Below are 17,686 nucleotides of genomic sequence, written 5' to 3'. Positions count from 1 at the left end.
TTCGCTTTTTTCTTGCAACCACACATTTCTCATACAAAACCTAGCTCACTTTCTGAGGTTTGTCAGGGCCCTCCCTCAGAGCCACAGTTGGCTCCATTGCTACAAGAAAACCTGTCATCTCCACCTACTCTTTACAATCACCTGACCTAAATACTTCTGTAGGTACCAAGGGCTTTCTTTGCAGAATCTCTTCTCTACAGATTTTGTTTGCTGATCCTTTGCAGTGAAGCTAGAAGAGGCAATCTAGCCTCTATACTGAGCATGACATCACATCATATGGAATATTCCAGTGATGGATCTGGACCTGGCCCTCTAGCTGTGCTCCCTCTCAGCCCAAGGAAAGTTAACTCTATCCTGGCCAAACCCAGGACACTGGGTTTTTATATTATCTGAATCTCGCTGATAGTTGAGATTATCCAGACTATCCCCTTTCTTTCCCTCTTAAGGACTGGTAAAACCTTTTTTTACACTGGAAATGTGTAGTTTCATTTATATTTTAATGAACTGCTGCTGGGAGAGTCCTTCCCTATTTGAACCCAATCACTTTGTCAGCTTGATTAGTCAAATTGCTGGTGCATTTATTACTCTCCTCCATAATCATGGATGTAGCTGACTTATTAAACATCTCTTCCTGTCCTACACACAAGCAGAGTTTGAAGGGTTGAAGGAGAGCATCACCCCATAACAATCAGTAGTACAGTGGCTCAGAGAGGTCTCTTTGGATGGAGGAGGCTCCTAAGTTGAAGTTTTGTATCATTCAAGAATGTCTGTATCTCAGCATTTGCCTTGCTGTAAAAGAAGATTTGTTTGAAACTAATTTCAGTATGTTGGTGATTGCTGCAACAACAGCCCCAACTTGTTTTAATGCTTAGATAGCTACAAATGCATCAGTACTTTAGATGACTATTTTGTTGTACACTGTCCTCTCCTTCTACCAGATCCTGGACCTTTCACATCTCAGGTGAATATTTTCCCAGAACTAACTAATCTGCTCCTGATATTCTGCCAAGAAATTCAGTTCAGGAGCTTTTCTGAGGAGTTTTGCTTTGGCAGGTTGGAATTTTCTGAAGTGAAAACATGTTTCAAGTGACCCTGCAGATGACTGAAAATTGAAACTCAGTTTTATCCCAGAACTTCTAATGTGTGTGTGGGCGGGTGGGTGTGTGGTGGTTTGTTTGTTTGTTTGTTTTCCTCTACTACCCCTTCTAGGCAGAAGCATAAGTGTGTGCAATAAGGAAGATTGTTCAGGCAGTGACAGTACAGATGTCAAAGATATTCTTTGAGGCCTCTACAAGACTCCTGGAGAGCTTGGAAGTTGACAGGGAAAATTTACACCGTGATGAATCTGCTTAGCTGGCTGGAAAAATAGAATTTCTGTTTTACAAGGAATTTTGCAATTCTGAAACTGTAGTAAAACATGATAGTGAAACAGATTGTGGAACTTGTCACTAAATGGATGTCATTCATTGGGTGTGTCCCTGGAAGATGTTTTGATTCTATCCAGAAACTGTCACCTAATGTAAAACATCCTTAGGGAAAGCGATTTTCAGTCAAAAAATCTACTAGGACACATTACATTCTTGTATGGGTGGGACAGCAACAAGAGGTCTTAATCTGGGTGGCTGTTAATAATGAAAGGCTCATCAGCAATGTGGAGATGCTACAAGGTCTTGTGTCATTAAGTGTTCTCTAGAGGTACTGGTTCAAAGATTCAAAAGCTACACCTTATGTTTTGATTTTTATTTTATTTGTGATGATGCCAGATGTCAACAGCTGTGGGGTACAGACAAGGTCGAGCAAAGGGGTTGCTTTTCTGCACTTTTTTGAGTTGAACTTGCTTTGGGTTCTCACAGAGTATTTTTCTGTCTCCCGGTAGGATAAGTTGTGCTGCCTCCAAGGAAATGTGAACACAGGGACTTTTAGCACAACAAGATTCTGTTGAATCCATAGGAATGGGCATCTTCTGAGTCTGCTGATCAACTTCAGAGCTCAGATGTGTAGTTCACATCAGTTAAGTGGTTATGCACCACTCTTTACGTGACAGTAGGTTCATCCTGAAGCTCTTGAAGCTCTTGTAAGTAGTGAAGAACTGAGGTCTCAATTCAACAACCATACAATAGTAACAGAAATACTGTTTTGTGTCCAGTTTTGGTCAGTCTTATTTCAAAAAGGGTATGTTAGAAGTAGGGAAGGCTTGAAGAGGAGTGGTAAGGATCGGCCAAGGTATGGAGTAATTTCTGTGGAAGGAATGATTGAGCTGACCAGGAATCTTTGGTCTGGAAAGTGACAACTAATGGGGACATGTTAGAGACCTGTAAAATCATGATGGTCTCGAAGAGGGAAGGTAGAGGTTGCTCATTCCCTTTCCTTTCTGTTACAAGAATGCGACACCATAAAATAAATATCACAGAAAGCAAATTCAGGGCAGAGGAGGTGTGTCAATTGCCTATGCTACTGTCAATTTGAACTCTTGGTGGTAATGTAAGATTGGAACTGGGAAACTTATCTGACTTGATCCTACGTTATATGCTGCAGTGGTATAAACCTGGGAACCTGTGACTTTGAGGTGATCCCATGACAAAGACTATGTAAAACTTGAGAGATTGCGCTGTTGAGGTCAGCTCCAGCAAGGGCAGAAAATTTTTCTGTCTCCACATAGTGGTTTGACTATGGAAAATGTCCTGGCAAAAACAAAACTTGTGGTAATGCTACTGTGAAGCCTTTTAATGAAGAAAATATTTAGTGTAAAAGCTGTCTGTGTGACTGCTGCAGGGCACTTGTCTTCCTAGGCTGGAGGCAGGACCAACTCCAGCTATAGGGCAATTGGGCTACTGCTGAGGGTGCCACTGAGACAGCATTACAGAGCATTATCACCTCTCTGCTTACCGTGCCACTGTCCTGAAATGCTGAACTGCCTCTGACGAGCACAGGAGCAATAATAAATCCTCATGGGACACACAGAGTAACCCCTCTCCGTAGCATGGAAAGTTGTTCCCACTGCATTCTTGTTGCTGCAGCAATTATCAATGTGAAGTCTGACTTGTTGGGGACTTGCCTAAATTCTCCCAGCTCTGCCCTTCCTACTTTCTATGGTGTTGTCTGTCTCCAGTCCAGCACCAGTCCTTGAAGAGTGGGGCAGGAATATTTCAGTTTTGCCCACGTGCCTTTGGGCTAGCTGTGTAGGGAGGCATCAGTGAACCTTCTCCCTTGGGCACTTGGCACTTTTCTCTTTTGATTGACATGCCTCTGTCGAAGCTGGCCTGAAAAGTGTTTGCACTCGAAACAAGTGAAGCAAATTCTAATTTGTCTGGAATGGGCTCTCCTGTTAAATGTTAAACTGACCTTTTCAAGAGAAATTTACTTGATAGTTCTAAGTGAAGCCCCGCTTTAAGCTAAACCTGTCACTACAACATGATTAAATTCACTTAAAAGTACATCAGTTGCACATATTATTAATGGAAATTGAAATCAGCCTAAATGGTAACCGTAAATTTTAAAACAGGGGGAAGAGCGTGGAGGTAGGAAAAACCACACGTGATGTGAAGGTTAAGGTGCCTTATTCACACAAAGATTAGATGGGCTGAACATGGAATTTTATTCTGAAGCAGTGAAAAATCGCTACTTTTTTGTGTGTTTACAGTGCTCCAATTGTAATCCACCAAAGAGGGAGGATTTAGTGGGGTTTTGGCAGGGGTTTGATCTGTGGAGACCTAGAAGAAATTGGTCACAGTTGTCTGGTCTTATTTTTCCTGCTACTGGACCTTTAAGCCACAAATTATGAGATTTCTGTCAGCCTGTTTGATAGATGGTGGAGGCGCGTGTGTGTAGATAGTGCTGAAAGTAGGGTTTGGGACATACCTGTGATACAGGACTGTCTCCTCCCCAGATAAACTTCACATTTTAAATATTGCACCTGCTCTTGCCTCCTTCCCTTCCCCACCATACAGTATGATAGTTCCAGGGTCTGGCTATTGTGACTGTTACTTAAAGTGTCTGTTCTAATTGAGCCCTAATAAATCAAAACTAAATTGAAGACCTTCCACTTATGGGTATTATCAGTGACTTTCCATCAAGCAGAAGGACAGGACTTGGCAAGCATCTCCTAGACAAATGTCCAGGGACTTATGAAGGTTCTTTTAGAAGGTGTTATCTTTATGTAGCTGTGTGACCTTTGTCATTCAGAGTGCAGATTTGAACCTTTTGTAATTAATAACTCCTGTTCTGCCAGACTTGGCTTTCACACAGGTGAAATTAGCATGGCTTTTTCCAGCTGTTTTGGGACATAGAGTACTTCCATGTGGCACCAAATAATACTCCACAAATATAGCTAGATAAGCTCTTCTTTGGGTTAGAAGCTAAGCAGGCTGCATTGCTCACAGCCTGGAAATAAACACTAAGATCTTGGCTGTCCAACATATGATGGATTATTTTCTTTGCCACTAACGTCACCTCCACTTCCTCTGACAGGAATATGAGTGGGCATGTATAATATATACCAGCACCTGCCCACTGTCCAGGAGGGGACACGTATTGCAGCCTGATGGAGTCCATTGCACTTGTAGTTGCATGATTGTGTTAGCATAGAGCAGTAGTATGCTTGGAAGTGATGATCTCCGTTGGAGGTAGGTTGTGACATTACATATAAATTTGGGGGTTTATGTGGCTTTTGTGGTCATGTGTGAGATTTGGGGGTCAACGAATCCAAAATTTGCTGACTTTCTGAGCACACTGGAACACGCACCTTTTTTTAAGGGAATTGATGGTGGCTGAGGATTATAGGTCTGTTATGAGAAGGTAGAAGGACTTCTCAAGTACTTGGCTGAGTTCCTGTTGGTAGCATTATTTTAATGACTGGATTGTATAATTAATGTCTTTATGCACCCACAGCTTTGGAAAGACCTTTCTTATAATCTTAATTCCAAATAAATTAAAAAGTGATGTCTTGGGAGGGGGGGATCTTCTGGTCAAATTCCATTATTTAATTTTTTTTTTAATGCACTTGAATATAAGTTGTGAGTAATGGATGTATATGGCCCATCGGTAAGGTTTTTAGTATCAAGGAATCTTTTTAAGGTGTTTCAGTATGCAGTCTTTATTTTCTCACAAACAGAAAATATAATTAATGCAAGATGGTTTTTGCAGTGCAGGGTAAAATGGTAACTTGATCTTGTGCAAGATGTTTCTGATACTGAATTTACAGCCTAGCTTTAACTTTCTTTTATCATTTACCAGTAACATAAAAGCAAGATCCCATTTTATCTGTAGCTGGCACTGACTTAAAGATGACTTTCAAAATCAAAGAACCAGAAGAGCTGAGCTCATTTCTAGACTATCAGCTGCAGGCTGATTCCTCTATGCACAAATTCTAGTGTATCAGTTTGCTAGTAGACTGTTTGAACACTTCACCTTGATGGCATCTTGCACTATTCTTAATACATAGTACACATTCCTAACCGTTTTTCCTGCGGAGTGTTTGGGAGCATGCATTCTCCGCAGACCTAGGAAATGGTATTAATCTTCTGCTGTGTGCTTTCATTTCATTTCCTGTAAAAATCCATCTTCTGCTACTGTAGTTGACCTAAGGTTAGATGTCAAAGGAACAAATTACTGTCACTTACTCTATACCCCAAGAGTAGCTATAAATAGCAAGCTTTATAACCCCACTGATCTTTGAGATATGTAGTGATAAATATGCTTCTACGAACCAAGAGGAAAAAATAAAGCTGCATGGATCTGGGTGATGTATATTACTTGAAACTGACACAAACGGTACAGCTGCATCATTCAAATGTTGTTGTTTTTTTTTTTTTTTTAAAAAAAGTAACACTCAGTGTATTTGCTTGCTTTAAAGCATTAATTAGTGATTCTTGGGTACAATAATCCAAGTAATCCATGAGCACAGTTTTTTAAATCCAGCAAGAACAAAATCTTTTTTAGGTGATGTTGTAGAGTAACAGTCTAGCTAAATTTAACCTCTTCACTACTAAGATTCAGAGAACTAACTGAAACCTTTTCAGTGGAACAATTTTCTGCTGGGAAATGCAGTATTAGTTGGATAAATCTTCTGCAGTATTTTAAAAATGAAATCTTGACAGAAAACGTCAGAATGATTTGAAACTGAAAATGTGTTTCGTCTTGATTTTCTCCTTGTTTCATATGAGCTTTTTTCCTGTGAGGTGACAGCCAGACTGTATTATAAAATATTCAATTGAATGGATAATGATAACGCTGGTACTAGTGGTATGAAGCACTCTGAAAAATTTTTTTCACTTAATCTTTTTCCCTTGTATTCTTATTCTATGTAGATTTTGACAATCATGATCATTTAAAGCAGGGCAAAAAAATTTTTGTTAGCATTGCCTAAGGGATGGGAATTCCATCTTCCAACTAAGTTTAATATAAATTAATGCATGAAGCACATTTTTAGCTGATTTTAAAATGCTGCTGGTCCTTAGGAACTACTCCATTATAACAGCTAGGGGGCTTGGACAATGATTTTGAAAATAAAGTCTTGGGCTTTCTGGATCTTTCAGGCTTTCTAGCTGTTGATTTGCACTGGCGGGATAGAATTAAGATTGCATATTGTGTTGCAAATGCTTGCATGGTAGTAGCTAGAAAGCCTCTTCTGCAGGGTATGTACTGAAAGCCAGAGAAGACCTGCAACATTTTAATGAAACAATAAAACTCCTTACTCTTAATTGGAGATGGACTAAAGCAGTTTTCTGGATGTCTAATGTGACTATGGATGCTAACATGGCTCTGCTGGGCTAATATATCAAACCTTGTAACTGAGCTCAGCCTACTGTGAAGGTTGGTGGTGTTGGTTTTTTGGTTTTTTTTTTTTGCCTGGCAACACCCACCTTTTCAAGAAAGCTGCAATGACCTCAGTGTTATGATGGGGTGGGGAGTGTAGGACATGTATGGTTGTCTCATCTCACTGATTAATGGAAAAGCTTCCTGTTGCTCTGCCCTCAAGCTACAAAATCCATTAACCACCCCTTGGGGTGCCTGAAATTTATTCTAGCTGTTACCATCAATTAGAAAGTTAATAGTGTGATGATTACTGAGCTACAGTCTTAGCTATTTGTGTGATTTACACCTGACTGGGGGGGAGTGGGAAGATGCAACACTCAAAGAACCACTTTATAAGCAAGAATTTGGCATGAAGGGTGCAGTGATATCAGTATACCCCGTGTAAACATACCGCAAGAAGAATCATTAGTCGTTCTTCATTCTTCTGATTTAAAAGGCATCTTTTAATTTAAATGTAAGGAAGAACAACTAACATCCATCATGGCTGAGATTTGTTGATGACCATAAGCTTTGAGTCAGGATATGGGAATGGCTTATTCTGAGTTGCAGTGTTACCTGGCAGAGAATAATAGCATCCTAGCCTGCTTGCTTATTTTGACAAACAAGTCAGGTGGACAAGAAGATCTTCCAGATGGGTGCTCTTCTACTTGTAGTCCACTGATTCCCCCCCAGATTTCCCTAAGGTAGCAAGGAACAAGCCTGTTTCCAGTAAACTTTCATTCATTTTTTTAGGGTCTGCTCCTTCATTGAAAATAATACTGTGATGGCAAATGGAAAAAATATTGAAAAACAGTATTATGGATTTAGGGAAGGAGAAAATGCTTGGAGTGTACATACAGTCAGATGCACAAGTGTAAATAATGTATCAGCTTTTGATATATATTAAGCAGCTCCCCAAAATTAGTGGTCCTACTGGAGTTACTGATCCCTTGCTTGTCACATGCATCCAGGCACCATGGCACAAAACAGCTCATAGAAAGATCAGGAGAGATTGCACTAGTGTTTCGGTCAGAGCACTGCTAGTGCCATCCTCTTGAGTCTTTCACTGAGAGGGTCAAATGGAGGTCTTGCTTTGATGACTGTCCCTTTGTTTCTTGCTGCAGGCTTCCACCCAGTGTTGAATTAGAATAGATAAAGTGGTTATGATTGCTAGCCTCCCTACACTCTTCTTGACTTTTGCTGCTGCTGTCTATGAGGGAATGAAGACGTGTCGCTCAGGCCACAGAAAGATAAGCTGGAAGGGAGACTTGAGGGGGAGAGCTCTGGACAGTCTTCCTCTCTGCTGCTCTAGGTGAAAGCCCCAGTTCCTTCTACTGCTACCTTAGCTTGCCCTCAGTGGCAACAGCCAGTCTTTCTGGGGTCTATTAGCTAGGCAAAATAGGTGGTAGTTATTTTGCTGCAAATGCAGTCCTGTCCCCTAGACATGCCATCTCCTTTCACAGAGCTGATCCTGCAAGTGGTCATTTAGAACAGCAGTGTTTGAGAAGAGTTCCAGAATGGAGCTATGGCCCCCAACAACAAAATTCTGGATTTACAGTCTATTCTTGCAAAACAGTGCCTAGAAAATTCTTTCAGAGAAGAGTCCAGTCAAATCTCAGTGTATTATTTTTTGGCACAAAAAGCTGGGAACTGTACACTTGAAAGAAAAATCTTCATGTTTTGCTTTCTGACAGCAGAGATCCTTCTGATTTCTTTTCCTTGTCCTTGCACTCAGCAGTCATAAGTTTTGCTGCTGCCTAACGCTGTGCATTATTGCCTCTCCCCTGACATAGATAAGAGTAAGAAATAACCTCACCCTGATTACATGGCTTCCTTTTATCCTGTACAACCTGTCTTCTGTCCTGCTGGAGGATTCCCACCATCATCACCCCATGACTTCTGAAGCTTTTGACCAAATTCTAGTTAACTTTGACAGAGGGAGTCAAAGCTTCAGGCATATTGAACTACTACTTGTTTTCCTAAAAAATTCCAAATTGCAAAGGTTTTTCCTTCTCCTTGCCCTTTTAAAAGGTATGGAAGATGCGTTGTATGGTGAAAGGTGCGACTTGGTGAGGCCATAATGGTTGGGTTGTACCGAAACCCATGTGTGTTCAGTGCAGTCCCAAATCATAATAGGAGTGTGGATGGCTATGAAATGGTGCAGGTTGCATCAGCAGATAGAAGTTTAGCCATGTGCTACATGGCTTTTATTGAATAGATGCAATGAGATGGGGTGGACCTTACTTTGGCTATGACAGAGACAGAGGGCCAGGTATTCTCTGCTTAGGTTGCTAACCTGAGTTATGAACTCTCAACTGAAACGGTAGTGAAGGTAAGTTAGCCAAACTTATTTTTCTTCAACCGTTTAAGAGGAAATAGACAACTCATCTGGGTTACCTGCAGGTAACATCTCTTGGCTCTCCCATCCCTTTCTTTCTGATTTGGCTAAGAGTTTTAATAATTATCCAATGCAATATGTAAACTCTGGATTGGATGATAAAATATGAGCTGTTTCTCCTACTTGTCACATCTTTAAATTACAGCAATAATCAGCTGAACTATATTAAGGCAAAAATTGCAAGAATTTGAATGTGTATAATGTGTATATTTCTGTTTATTTAGATTACACCAAATAAAATTTGATTAAAAAGAGGAGGAAGAAAATTGAATTACTTTAACTGATTATGTAGAGAAATACCAATTTCAGCTTCCTATTGTTTTTTTGTAATTTTTTTACCTTCTCTCATCCTTCAAGTCTTTTTGATGGCTTCTGTAGGTGGGAAACTTTGTGATGAGAAAATTCTTTCCATAAGGGAAAAAATACACATTTTGGTAAACTTGTATAAAAACACATAACTTCATTTCTAGTAAAATCTACAGTCACAACTCAAACTGGAAGCAAGACTTTTTCAAAATGAAAGCTTAAATTTGTTTTAAAATGCACATTTACACGGTATTTAACTTTGTATTTCTTCCTTTTGACATTGGTATTAAAACTCCAGTCCTTATTTAAACACACAAAACGCCAGAAAACTTATGCTGTCAGACTGGAGTGGGAAGTCGGTGGAGCCCAAGAGGACTTGCATTTGGCTCTGTCATAGACTTTCAGATGTAGGATTAGTTATCTAGTCTTTCCCTCCATTTTCCTTTCCTAGAAAGTGGGAAGACTTGCCAGCCTGCTGAGGGCGTCATGAGAAAAAAGTCATCAGAAATGTGTTCACTTAGGGAGGGAGACATGTGGGTCTCTTGAGTTTTGAAATCTTTTCTTTTTCTTTACCCTGGAGATATCTTTAAAAGTTAATTTCAGCCTGCCAGGGTGAATTTGAAGTGTTTTAATGCTGTGACATGTGCAGTGCCATTACAGACATTTAAAGAAATGCTAACCAACTCTTCGACTTGTCACTGCTGTCAGACCACTTAACTGCCCTCTGAACCAAATTCTTATGATGGCAAAAAAAGCCTCTTTGAACTAGCTTCATTTTAGCTTAATCCCTGCTTAAAGCAAATGAGCTATTGCTAAAAATCAGCCAAGATTCATTAATAAAGTGAAGAAGAGGAAGCCATGGAAGGCAAAAAGACACAGTATGGCTGATCCTAATCTGTGGAAAGGCATTCAGCAGAGACAGTGTGTCAGGGACACAGATCAGTTCAGTGTTGAAATCCCTGGGCTGCTCAGTGGGATACAGGAGTTTTAACTAAAAATCCTGTGTCCTGCATTAAAAAATCCATGTCAAAAATTCCCCAGACTTTCTAATGTGATAACCTGGTGGTGGCACACCAATACGCTCAGAATGTGACCTCAGGAGAGAAACTTGTACAAATGAGGGCAAGGTCTGCTTCTTTGCTGTGTGGAAACTCTGTCCAAGGACACAGGATTCACTGTGTTTACATCTTGCAATTGCTTTTCAACATGCAGATGTAAAATTCCCCTCAAAATGTGTCAGTCTCTATGAGCTAGAGTTCCCACTAGAAATGGACAAGGCCTCGGGGAATTATTTATACAAGTTATAAAGACGGCCATTGGTGAGAAGTGTCCAGGTGGAGCAAGGTAATTTGTAAAGTAAGGGTAACTTTCTGTGAAAATAAGGAATGGGATAAACCCAGTTCCTCCCTGAGAGAGAAGCTGAGATCAGACTTTATTACTTTTTGGAAAAAAAAAATATCGGGGTTACACATGAAGGAGTTAAATCAAAACAGGCATCAGACCAAAACTAGCATTTATCAATGGCTTGTGAAAGGCTTAATAGGAAGAACATGTGAACTTAAATGGTTAGCTCTTGAAGAAGACTTTGACATTACTAGCTTTTGTGAAACATGGTGGTATGGCAAAAATCAATGGGAAACTTTAGTACTTGGCTATAAAACCATAAAGGAAAGAGTTTCAATTTAAGTGATGAGGGAATGGAACCTCAGCCTAGAAAGATCCCCAGAAAGAAAGACTGCAGAAGTCAACAACTCTACAGCAGTGTTTACAAACAGGCTTAAAACATTGCATGCAGGGATACAAATAGGCTCCAGTATTTTTCACATCCAGAAATGAAAGAACATTTTTAGTGCCTTAATTATTCTTTTATTTAAAAACTTGTTCAGTGAAAGCCTTTTGTAGGTACAGCCTGTGACTCCGCAGTTCTGCCTTCTGCAATCTGAAAGCCTTCTATCCAAAAATCTGCTCATGTAGAGATTAATATGATAGCAACTGGCAAATCTTATGTTCAACTGGCTAGTCCCTTTGGAGGCAAACCAGGTGGCAAACATAGTTATGTGGGAAACTGGAACAGATGATCTAATACTGCAGTTTCTTACTTAACATACCTGACTTCTGCCAGGGGTGAATTCATGTGCAGAAGGAGAAATAGGCCATCTCTTCACACGATTCTGATTATGACAGGCTGCCCTGATATCTGCTGGTCCCAAACCACATTACACATGCTTCTGGTCCTGCCTCCCAAGGCTGGCTGCCACTCAGATAGCAGTCAGAGAAGCAAATTAAACTATGGAGGAAGGAGGGTGAGGACATGATACACAGACAATCTTGTCATGGTGGAGGTGGGGGAAGCAGTCATATTAATATGTGAAAACCGGCTGTAACTGGTGGAAAGAGAAAAAAAAAAAGTAAATGCTGCCAATTAAAGTGATTGCTTCTTAATGTTGTGTGTTATAACAAGGAACTTCATCTGTTAACATATGTCTTTTATTGGAAGAAAGATGCACTAATAGTCAGGAGACATGATGTTGCACAGCTTAAAGTCTTCCTATCTGCGTGTAATATTTTTCTTTTTTCTCATGGGGTGTTCCTCAAAGATCCTGTTGCAAAAGAAACCTTGACCAAACAATCAACTGGTTGATTTTTCAAGTCTTCAGCAGCTTATGTAAAATAAGTACAGACAACCTTAAATTTGTAACAAAGGAAAGTAAACAGTAACTTGCTAGGGGATTTATTTAATCTATATATTCAAACTGACAGTCCTCTGAATTTCAGTCTTCACTTCTTCAGAAAGAAGAAAATTTCCATAGGGTTCATGTTACTGGTTGATTCAGAATGCCTATTATAATTGTGAAGTACTGGTAGGAATGGATTGAGATATATTCATGACAGTAGGTGGACTAATGGAATTCAGTGACTTTATTTAAAATGTGCAGTAGTTTATTATAATACTGTAATAGAAATGTCATTTACCCTGACGGGAGGAGAAGGAAAAGCCCTGTCAGTGAATAATAATGAAGTTATTTAAATGTCAACTTTCTTGCAAATAGTTTGCAAAATATAAATTGTTCTACATGTTTCTAGTTTTGTTTTAATTTATTACTCAGGGAAGTCAAAGCTTCAGTTCCACAATTTGGTATTTTTTATACTGTCAAATGAACTAGTAATAATTAAAATATTTATCATCTTAGGTGTTTGCAGAAATCATTCTGCTTTACTGAAAAAATAGGGAGTCTGATTCTAAACAGCTACTGGTAAAATTTGGGATGGATTTAATGGAATCAGTTACAACTGAAATGGTGGGACAGGTATGAAGTTCAGAATTGAGTCCAAATACTCTGTTTCTGAATATTATTATTTTACTAAGTATCGTCTGCATTTCAGTAACATCCACAATGTCCTAACACATACCTATGTTTTTCCATAGTTAGACTTGCACATACATCAAATCTCTCTGCAGACCTTCCTGTTTCAAAATCATCTGGATTTATTTTGACTTAGCCTGTAACTGTACCAAGCCAAATCAAGCCAAAATGAACCGATTTACACAGGGATTTAAATTAATGTGATGAGACCTGAATACACACACCCCTCCCCCAAACAATCTGAGAAACCATTGCAACATGCATGTCTGCACAAGAGCTAACAAAATAGGGCTTTTACTGTTACATATAGTTATTCGCATAGGTGTGGCTTTTCAGCAGATGGTTCAGAAGGTATAGAGTTTCATTTTTGTGTTTTCAGCTCTACAGATCCTGGGTTTAGTCCTTTCAGATGATTTATCCAGGCATTTGCTTGCTCTGCTCATGTTATACAGATGCATTAAAAGAGTTGTCTCCGCAGAACTTCAGAGAAGCAGCTTACCACACAAAGTGTGGGACGTGTTGGTTGATACATATCCATTCCCCTTCAGATAACTGGGATTGAATTTGTTGATCCTATGCTGCTGTTACTGCCTACACCTTGCCGAGGTGTATCTGTGTTTTGCAACACTTCTAGGTTAGGCTGGCTTCCTGGATCACCAAATGGCTGATAGGTTTTCTTGGGTTAGGAATCTCATGCTGCTTTATACACCCATTTAATAAGACATATGCAGAACTCATTATCCAGGCTGCTAATCAACGCCTGCTTGTATACATATATGTATAGGAATAAGATGAATGAAGGGTGGTGATACCCCTGGTTTAGATCCCAACAGAGGCTTCATGTCTACACAGTATTTCATTCAATTCTTTTGGTCTATTGGGCTGTATGCATGTATCTATCACCATTTCTTTGTGTTAAAGCACTTCTAGGTGTCTATCTGTGGTTGCATAACATTTACCTCCCTGTTAAAATTAAAAGTAATTGTGAAGTGGTGCAAGAGAAACAACAACTTGTAACTGGGCAGGTAGAAGGACTGGCTACTGCTAGTTTTGAACATAATAATGAGAGTAAGATCGAATAGTAGCTCTTTTGATTGCCTGTGTATTTGTTCATATGCAAAAAGCCAATGTTTTTCTAAGCTTTCCAGTCTTTCAGTTGTTTTTATAGATGTTGACAGAAGAATAAGCTTCCATCTGTATATAACGTTACCTGTAAATAAAGCTACGAATGCAAAATAATTGCCTAGAGATTTGAAGTAAGAAATGGCTGGCAATTCTGACTAAGATTACCATTTGCAATAGGCCTTCGACATCTGTTTGCCTGTGCTGTGGCAGGGGTACTGACAGCTTTAACTATTTCAAAGCAAGTTTTATGTGTCAGATTTTCTTCACTCTTATCCCCTTTTGAAGGGTCTCATTTTGAAATCACTGTGAAGAGCTCCATTACCTCATTAATGTATTTTTTTCCTAACTCAGCAGGTCAGATATAGCCCTTGCATTCTTTACATGTCTTTATCAGCCCAAACTTCACAAAGGGTAATTTTGGTTTAAGTCAGACTGCAACAGAAATACTCATTTCTGAGAAGGCTGGGTGGTGAGGTGGACAGGGTAACCAAAGTGATCCAGCAGTCCTTGGCAGGGCTGTGTTCAGCGTTCTGCTGTGGCTCCCTTCACCTGAGTGCTAGAACATCTCTGAAATTTTCAGTAACAGAAGTAACTATCACAGCGTTCTTCTCAGTTCACTGGGGAAATAGCTTGGTTAGTTGATACGTGCTCCTGAGAGATGACCTTATAAAGGGAAAGATCAATTAGTAGATGAGAATTTGACATCAGTGTTCTAACCAACAAAGGTCATATATGCATGCATACAGGGGTGCATGTGTTTATTGAGGGGAAAGGAAAAAGCTATGGTTGTAAAGTATAGGTCAATTGTTATATGACCAAGACAGATACATGCAAATGCTTCAATAAAGTTTCTGAATAGAAAGACTCAACTTTAATGCAAATCCACATTTTAGTGCAATTCATCCTAATGGGTAAAACCCTGAGCTGCTGCCTTCTTGTTTTAATCCTTCAGATTGCAAAATCTGAAATCCCAGAAACTGTGGTATGAATGTTGGTGTAGACCCTGATCCGGGAATGTAACACCCTCCACAGTCTGCAGAAAAATAAATACATTTGTAGCTATTAAGTATCTTAAATACCTTTGTGAGTATCTTAAATACCTTTGTGAATTTAGCCAGCTTCCCAGATAGGAGAGAACCTGGAAATAATGGGTGCTTAGGGTTTACTTTAGAATGACTGGTTTTGAAGTGATTAGCAGAAGGGAAAATTCATGTTACTGCTCGCAAATGAAGTTCTATATGGACACGTTTCTACATTTTAAAGAAAAGATGAAGATTTATGATTTACAAAAAGATGTTACACTTTTAAATGTTTGTTACCCAAATACATGTCACTTTAATGTAGGATACCAGCCGTACTGGTTTGGGCTGATTATCTAAATCTCCTGGATATTAGGACATAGTTCAGACAAACATGAGCTGCATAATAAACAAAACTTCTGCTGATAATTGATCTCAGTTTCAGTCACATGTAAAGAGATATTATGGGAACTCTGCACAGTCTTCTGTGTTCACTTGTTTTGTTCTTCCCCAAAACATGTAGTCAGTGTCTCTATGGGCAACCCTTATAACAGAAATACATTATTTTCTCTACTGAATGGTGTCTCTTAAAGCAAGAATAAAGCACGTGTCCATACTCTCTGCTAGTCCATGTGAAGAAAACTGTATGAATTGTATGTGTAATGCTCACGTAGTTAGGTTTTCAAAAGGACATGAATGTTTTTTTTCAGAAAACTGAACTCCAGTTTCACTGAACAATCAGCTGGAGCAGCTAATTTGAAATATGCTGAGAAAAGACTCTTAACAAAATTAGTCTAAGCTTGGAGTATAGAATGAATTGATAACTTTAGTCTCTTGCTGTCTGCTATTTGGCGTTTCTGACAATCATTATCATCTTCTATACTCAGAATTTAGCATTTCTTATTGTATGTGTTTATTTTAAAATGCTTTGGGAAGATGCTGGTTTAATTTTTCCTAATCTAATTTAAATGCAAATTGTAAGCACTCACATGATGCTGTGTGTATATAATTAAGTATCATTATATACTACATGAATCATTCAAAAAGCTCTAGAGAGCCATTCCGCTATGTAAAGCTTGACTTATATTGAAAAGCCGCCAAGTGACTTGTGGTTTTGTGATTAAGTGTTTGTACTTATGAAATCTCTCTTTGAATTATAGGTCAACAGATTATGGGACAACATATGAGAAACTGAATGATAAAGTTGGTCTGAAGACTATTTTGAGCTACTTGTATGTTTGTCCAACAAACAAGCGTAAGGTAGGTGATAATGTGATTGGCTCATTTTGACTTTATGATGCAATTTCTGCCCCAGTTTTCTCAATATCTTTTACTATTTATGTGTCCGGAAACTCTCTCTTTCTGTCTCTGTCCACTTGGAAAAGTATGTATCTTTACCAAAACATAAGCCAACTTGTACCACCTGTACTACCTGCCAGTCTACTTTAGGGAATATATGTTTACAGAAGATGGCCATTAAATGGATAGGCATAATAGGTATCAGGCATTTAATTGTTTGCTTACCTTCTGGATGGTGATGATTTTGTTGTCTGAAAGTGAGAGAGACTCATTAAAATGGCAGAAATGCATCTACAGTGGCCAGATTGTATGTAACATTATTTGTCTTTTAAGTGCTCCCAGTAGTGAACTGAACAGGATTTGACAAATTCCTGCAGAGAAAATACCTTCCAAAGCCCAGAAGGTTTTAATCATGCAAGCACCCTACTGAGTAACAATTTAATAAGAATTTGTAACGCTGACATGTTCATAAAGGAATCTGATGCCTTCTTTGAGATATTTTTGATAAATTTTTTGTGATTTGGAGGTATGCAGTGGGAAGTGACGAAGTAGAGTTCATAATGATGACGACAATTTGTATTCTCACATGTGCTAACATATGGATATGCTAGTAAACAATATTGTGTTTAAAGACTCTCCTTTACATGCTGTTTAAAAAAGGGTATAATTATCACATTTAGTGATAGGAAATCATTACTACTGGTGTTTTGGTGTGGAAACTAAAAAGTAGTTTAAATCATTCTGAAATTACTAGCAATTTCATTTTAGATTTCCTCATGTGTTGGTCCACAAAAAAATGAATGAAAATAAAATCAAAATGTGATTAAATAAATGGCAGTGGTGACGCTGCTGTCCTCTTGACTTATTAACTGTGAATCTATAGTGCACAGGCAGAGGGTAGAAGGCCCAAGTCCAGTTCTTTACCAGAGGGACTATGAACCTGGATAGAGTAGTTTTCTCTCCTCATTTTTTGTCCCAGTGGATAGTTTGAGTTATTAAAGGCAAAACTGAATTGCATCAGCAGAAATTTCTAGTGAAGACTCACCTCTAAAGGAGGCTGTGCATATTTGGGCAGCTGAGGTCACTATGATGCTGTTTTCATTACACTGAAACGTTTATGTATTCTTAAGACAGGCTATGAAAGGAAGAGGAAGCTGTCCTAACCAAACCAAGGCTAATGCTTAAGCTTTGTTCTCTTGTAGTTCGTGTTTAACTCTTTGTTCAAAAGAAACAGTGCTTCTAGGCCTGAGTCATTTGTCCTGTTAAGAAATTGACCCTAGGATGATAAAAATCACATCCTAATGTCACCTACTTTTCTCCAATTGACGGTAAGTGGCAGTCTGTACCACCAGCTGAGGTGCAGACACATGACAGGGTATACT

At 39.0% G+C, this 17,686-nt stretch overlaps 1 protein-coding gene across 3 annotated transcripts in view; it reads left to right on the top strand.

The window, feature by feature from the left end:
* The window catches only part of SORCS1 (sortilin related VPS10 domain containing receptor 1), a 300,163-nt gene that overhangs the window by 111,643 nt on the left and 170,834 nt on the right, over positions 1-17,686 (top strand). For all 3 annotated transcript variants that reach the window (XM_074907687.1, XM_074907689.1, XM_074907688.1), the window contains exon 3: positions 16,166-16,265. In XM_074907687.1, the coding sequence (XP_074763788.1) occupies positions 16,166-16,265 (100 nt within the window). The remainder of the gene's footprint in view (positions 1-16,165; positions 16,266-17,686) is intronic.

The sequence above is a fragment of the Athene noctua genome, chromosome 5 (assembly GCF_965140245.1).
Source record: "Athene noctua chromosome 5, bAthNoc1.hap1.1, whole genome shotgun sequence".
NCBI lineage: Eukaryota > Metazoa > Chordata > Aves > Strigiformes > Strigidae > Athene > Athene noctua.
This window is presented reverse-complemented; position numbering and strand designations above follow the sequence as displayed.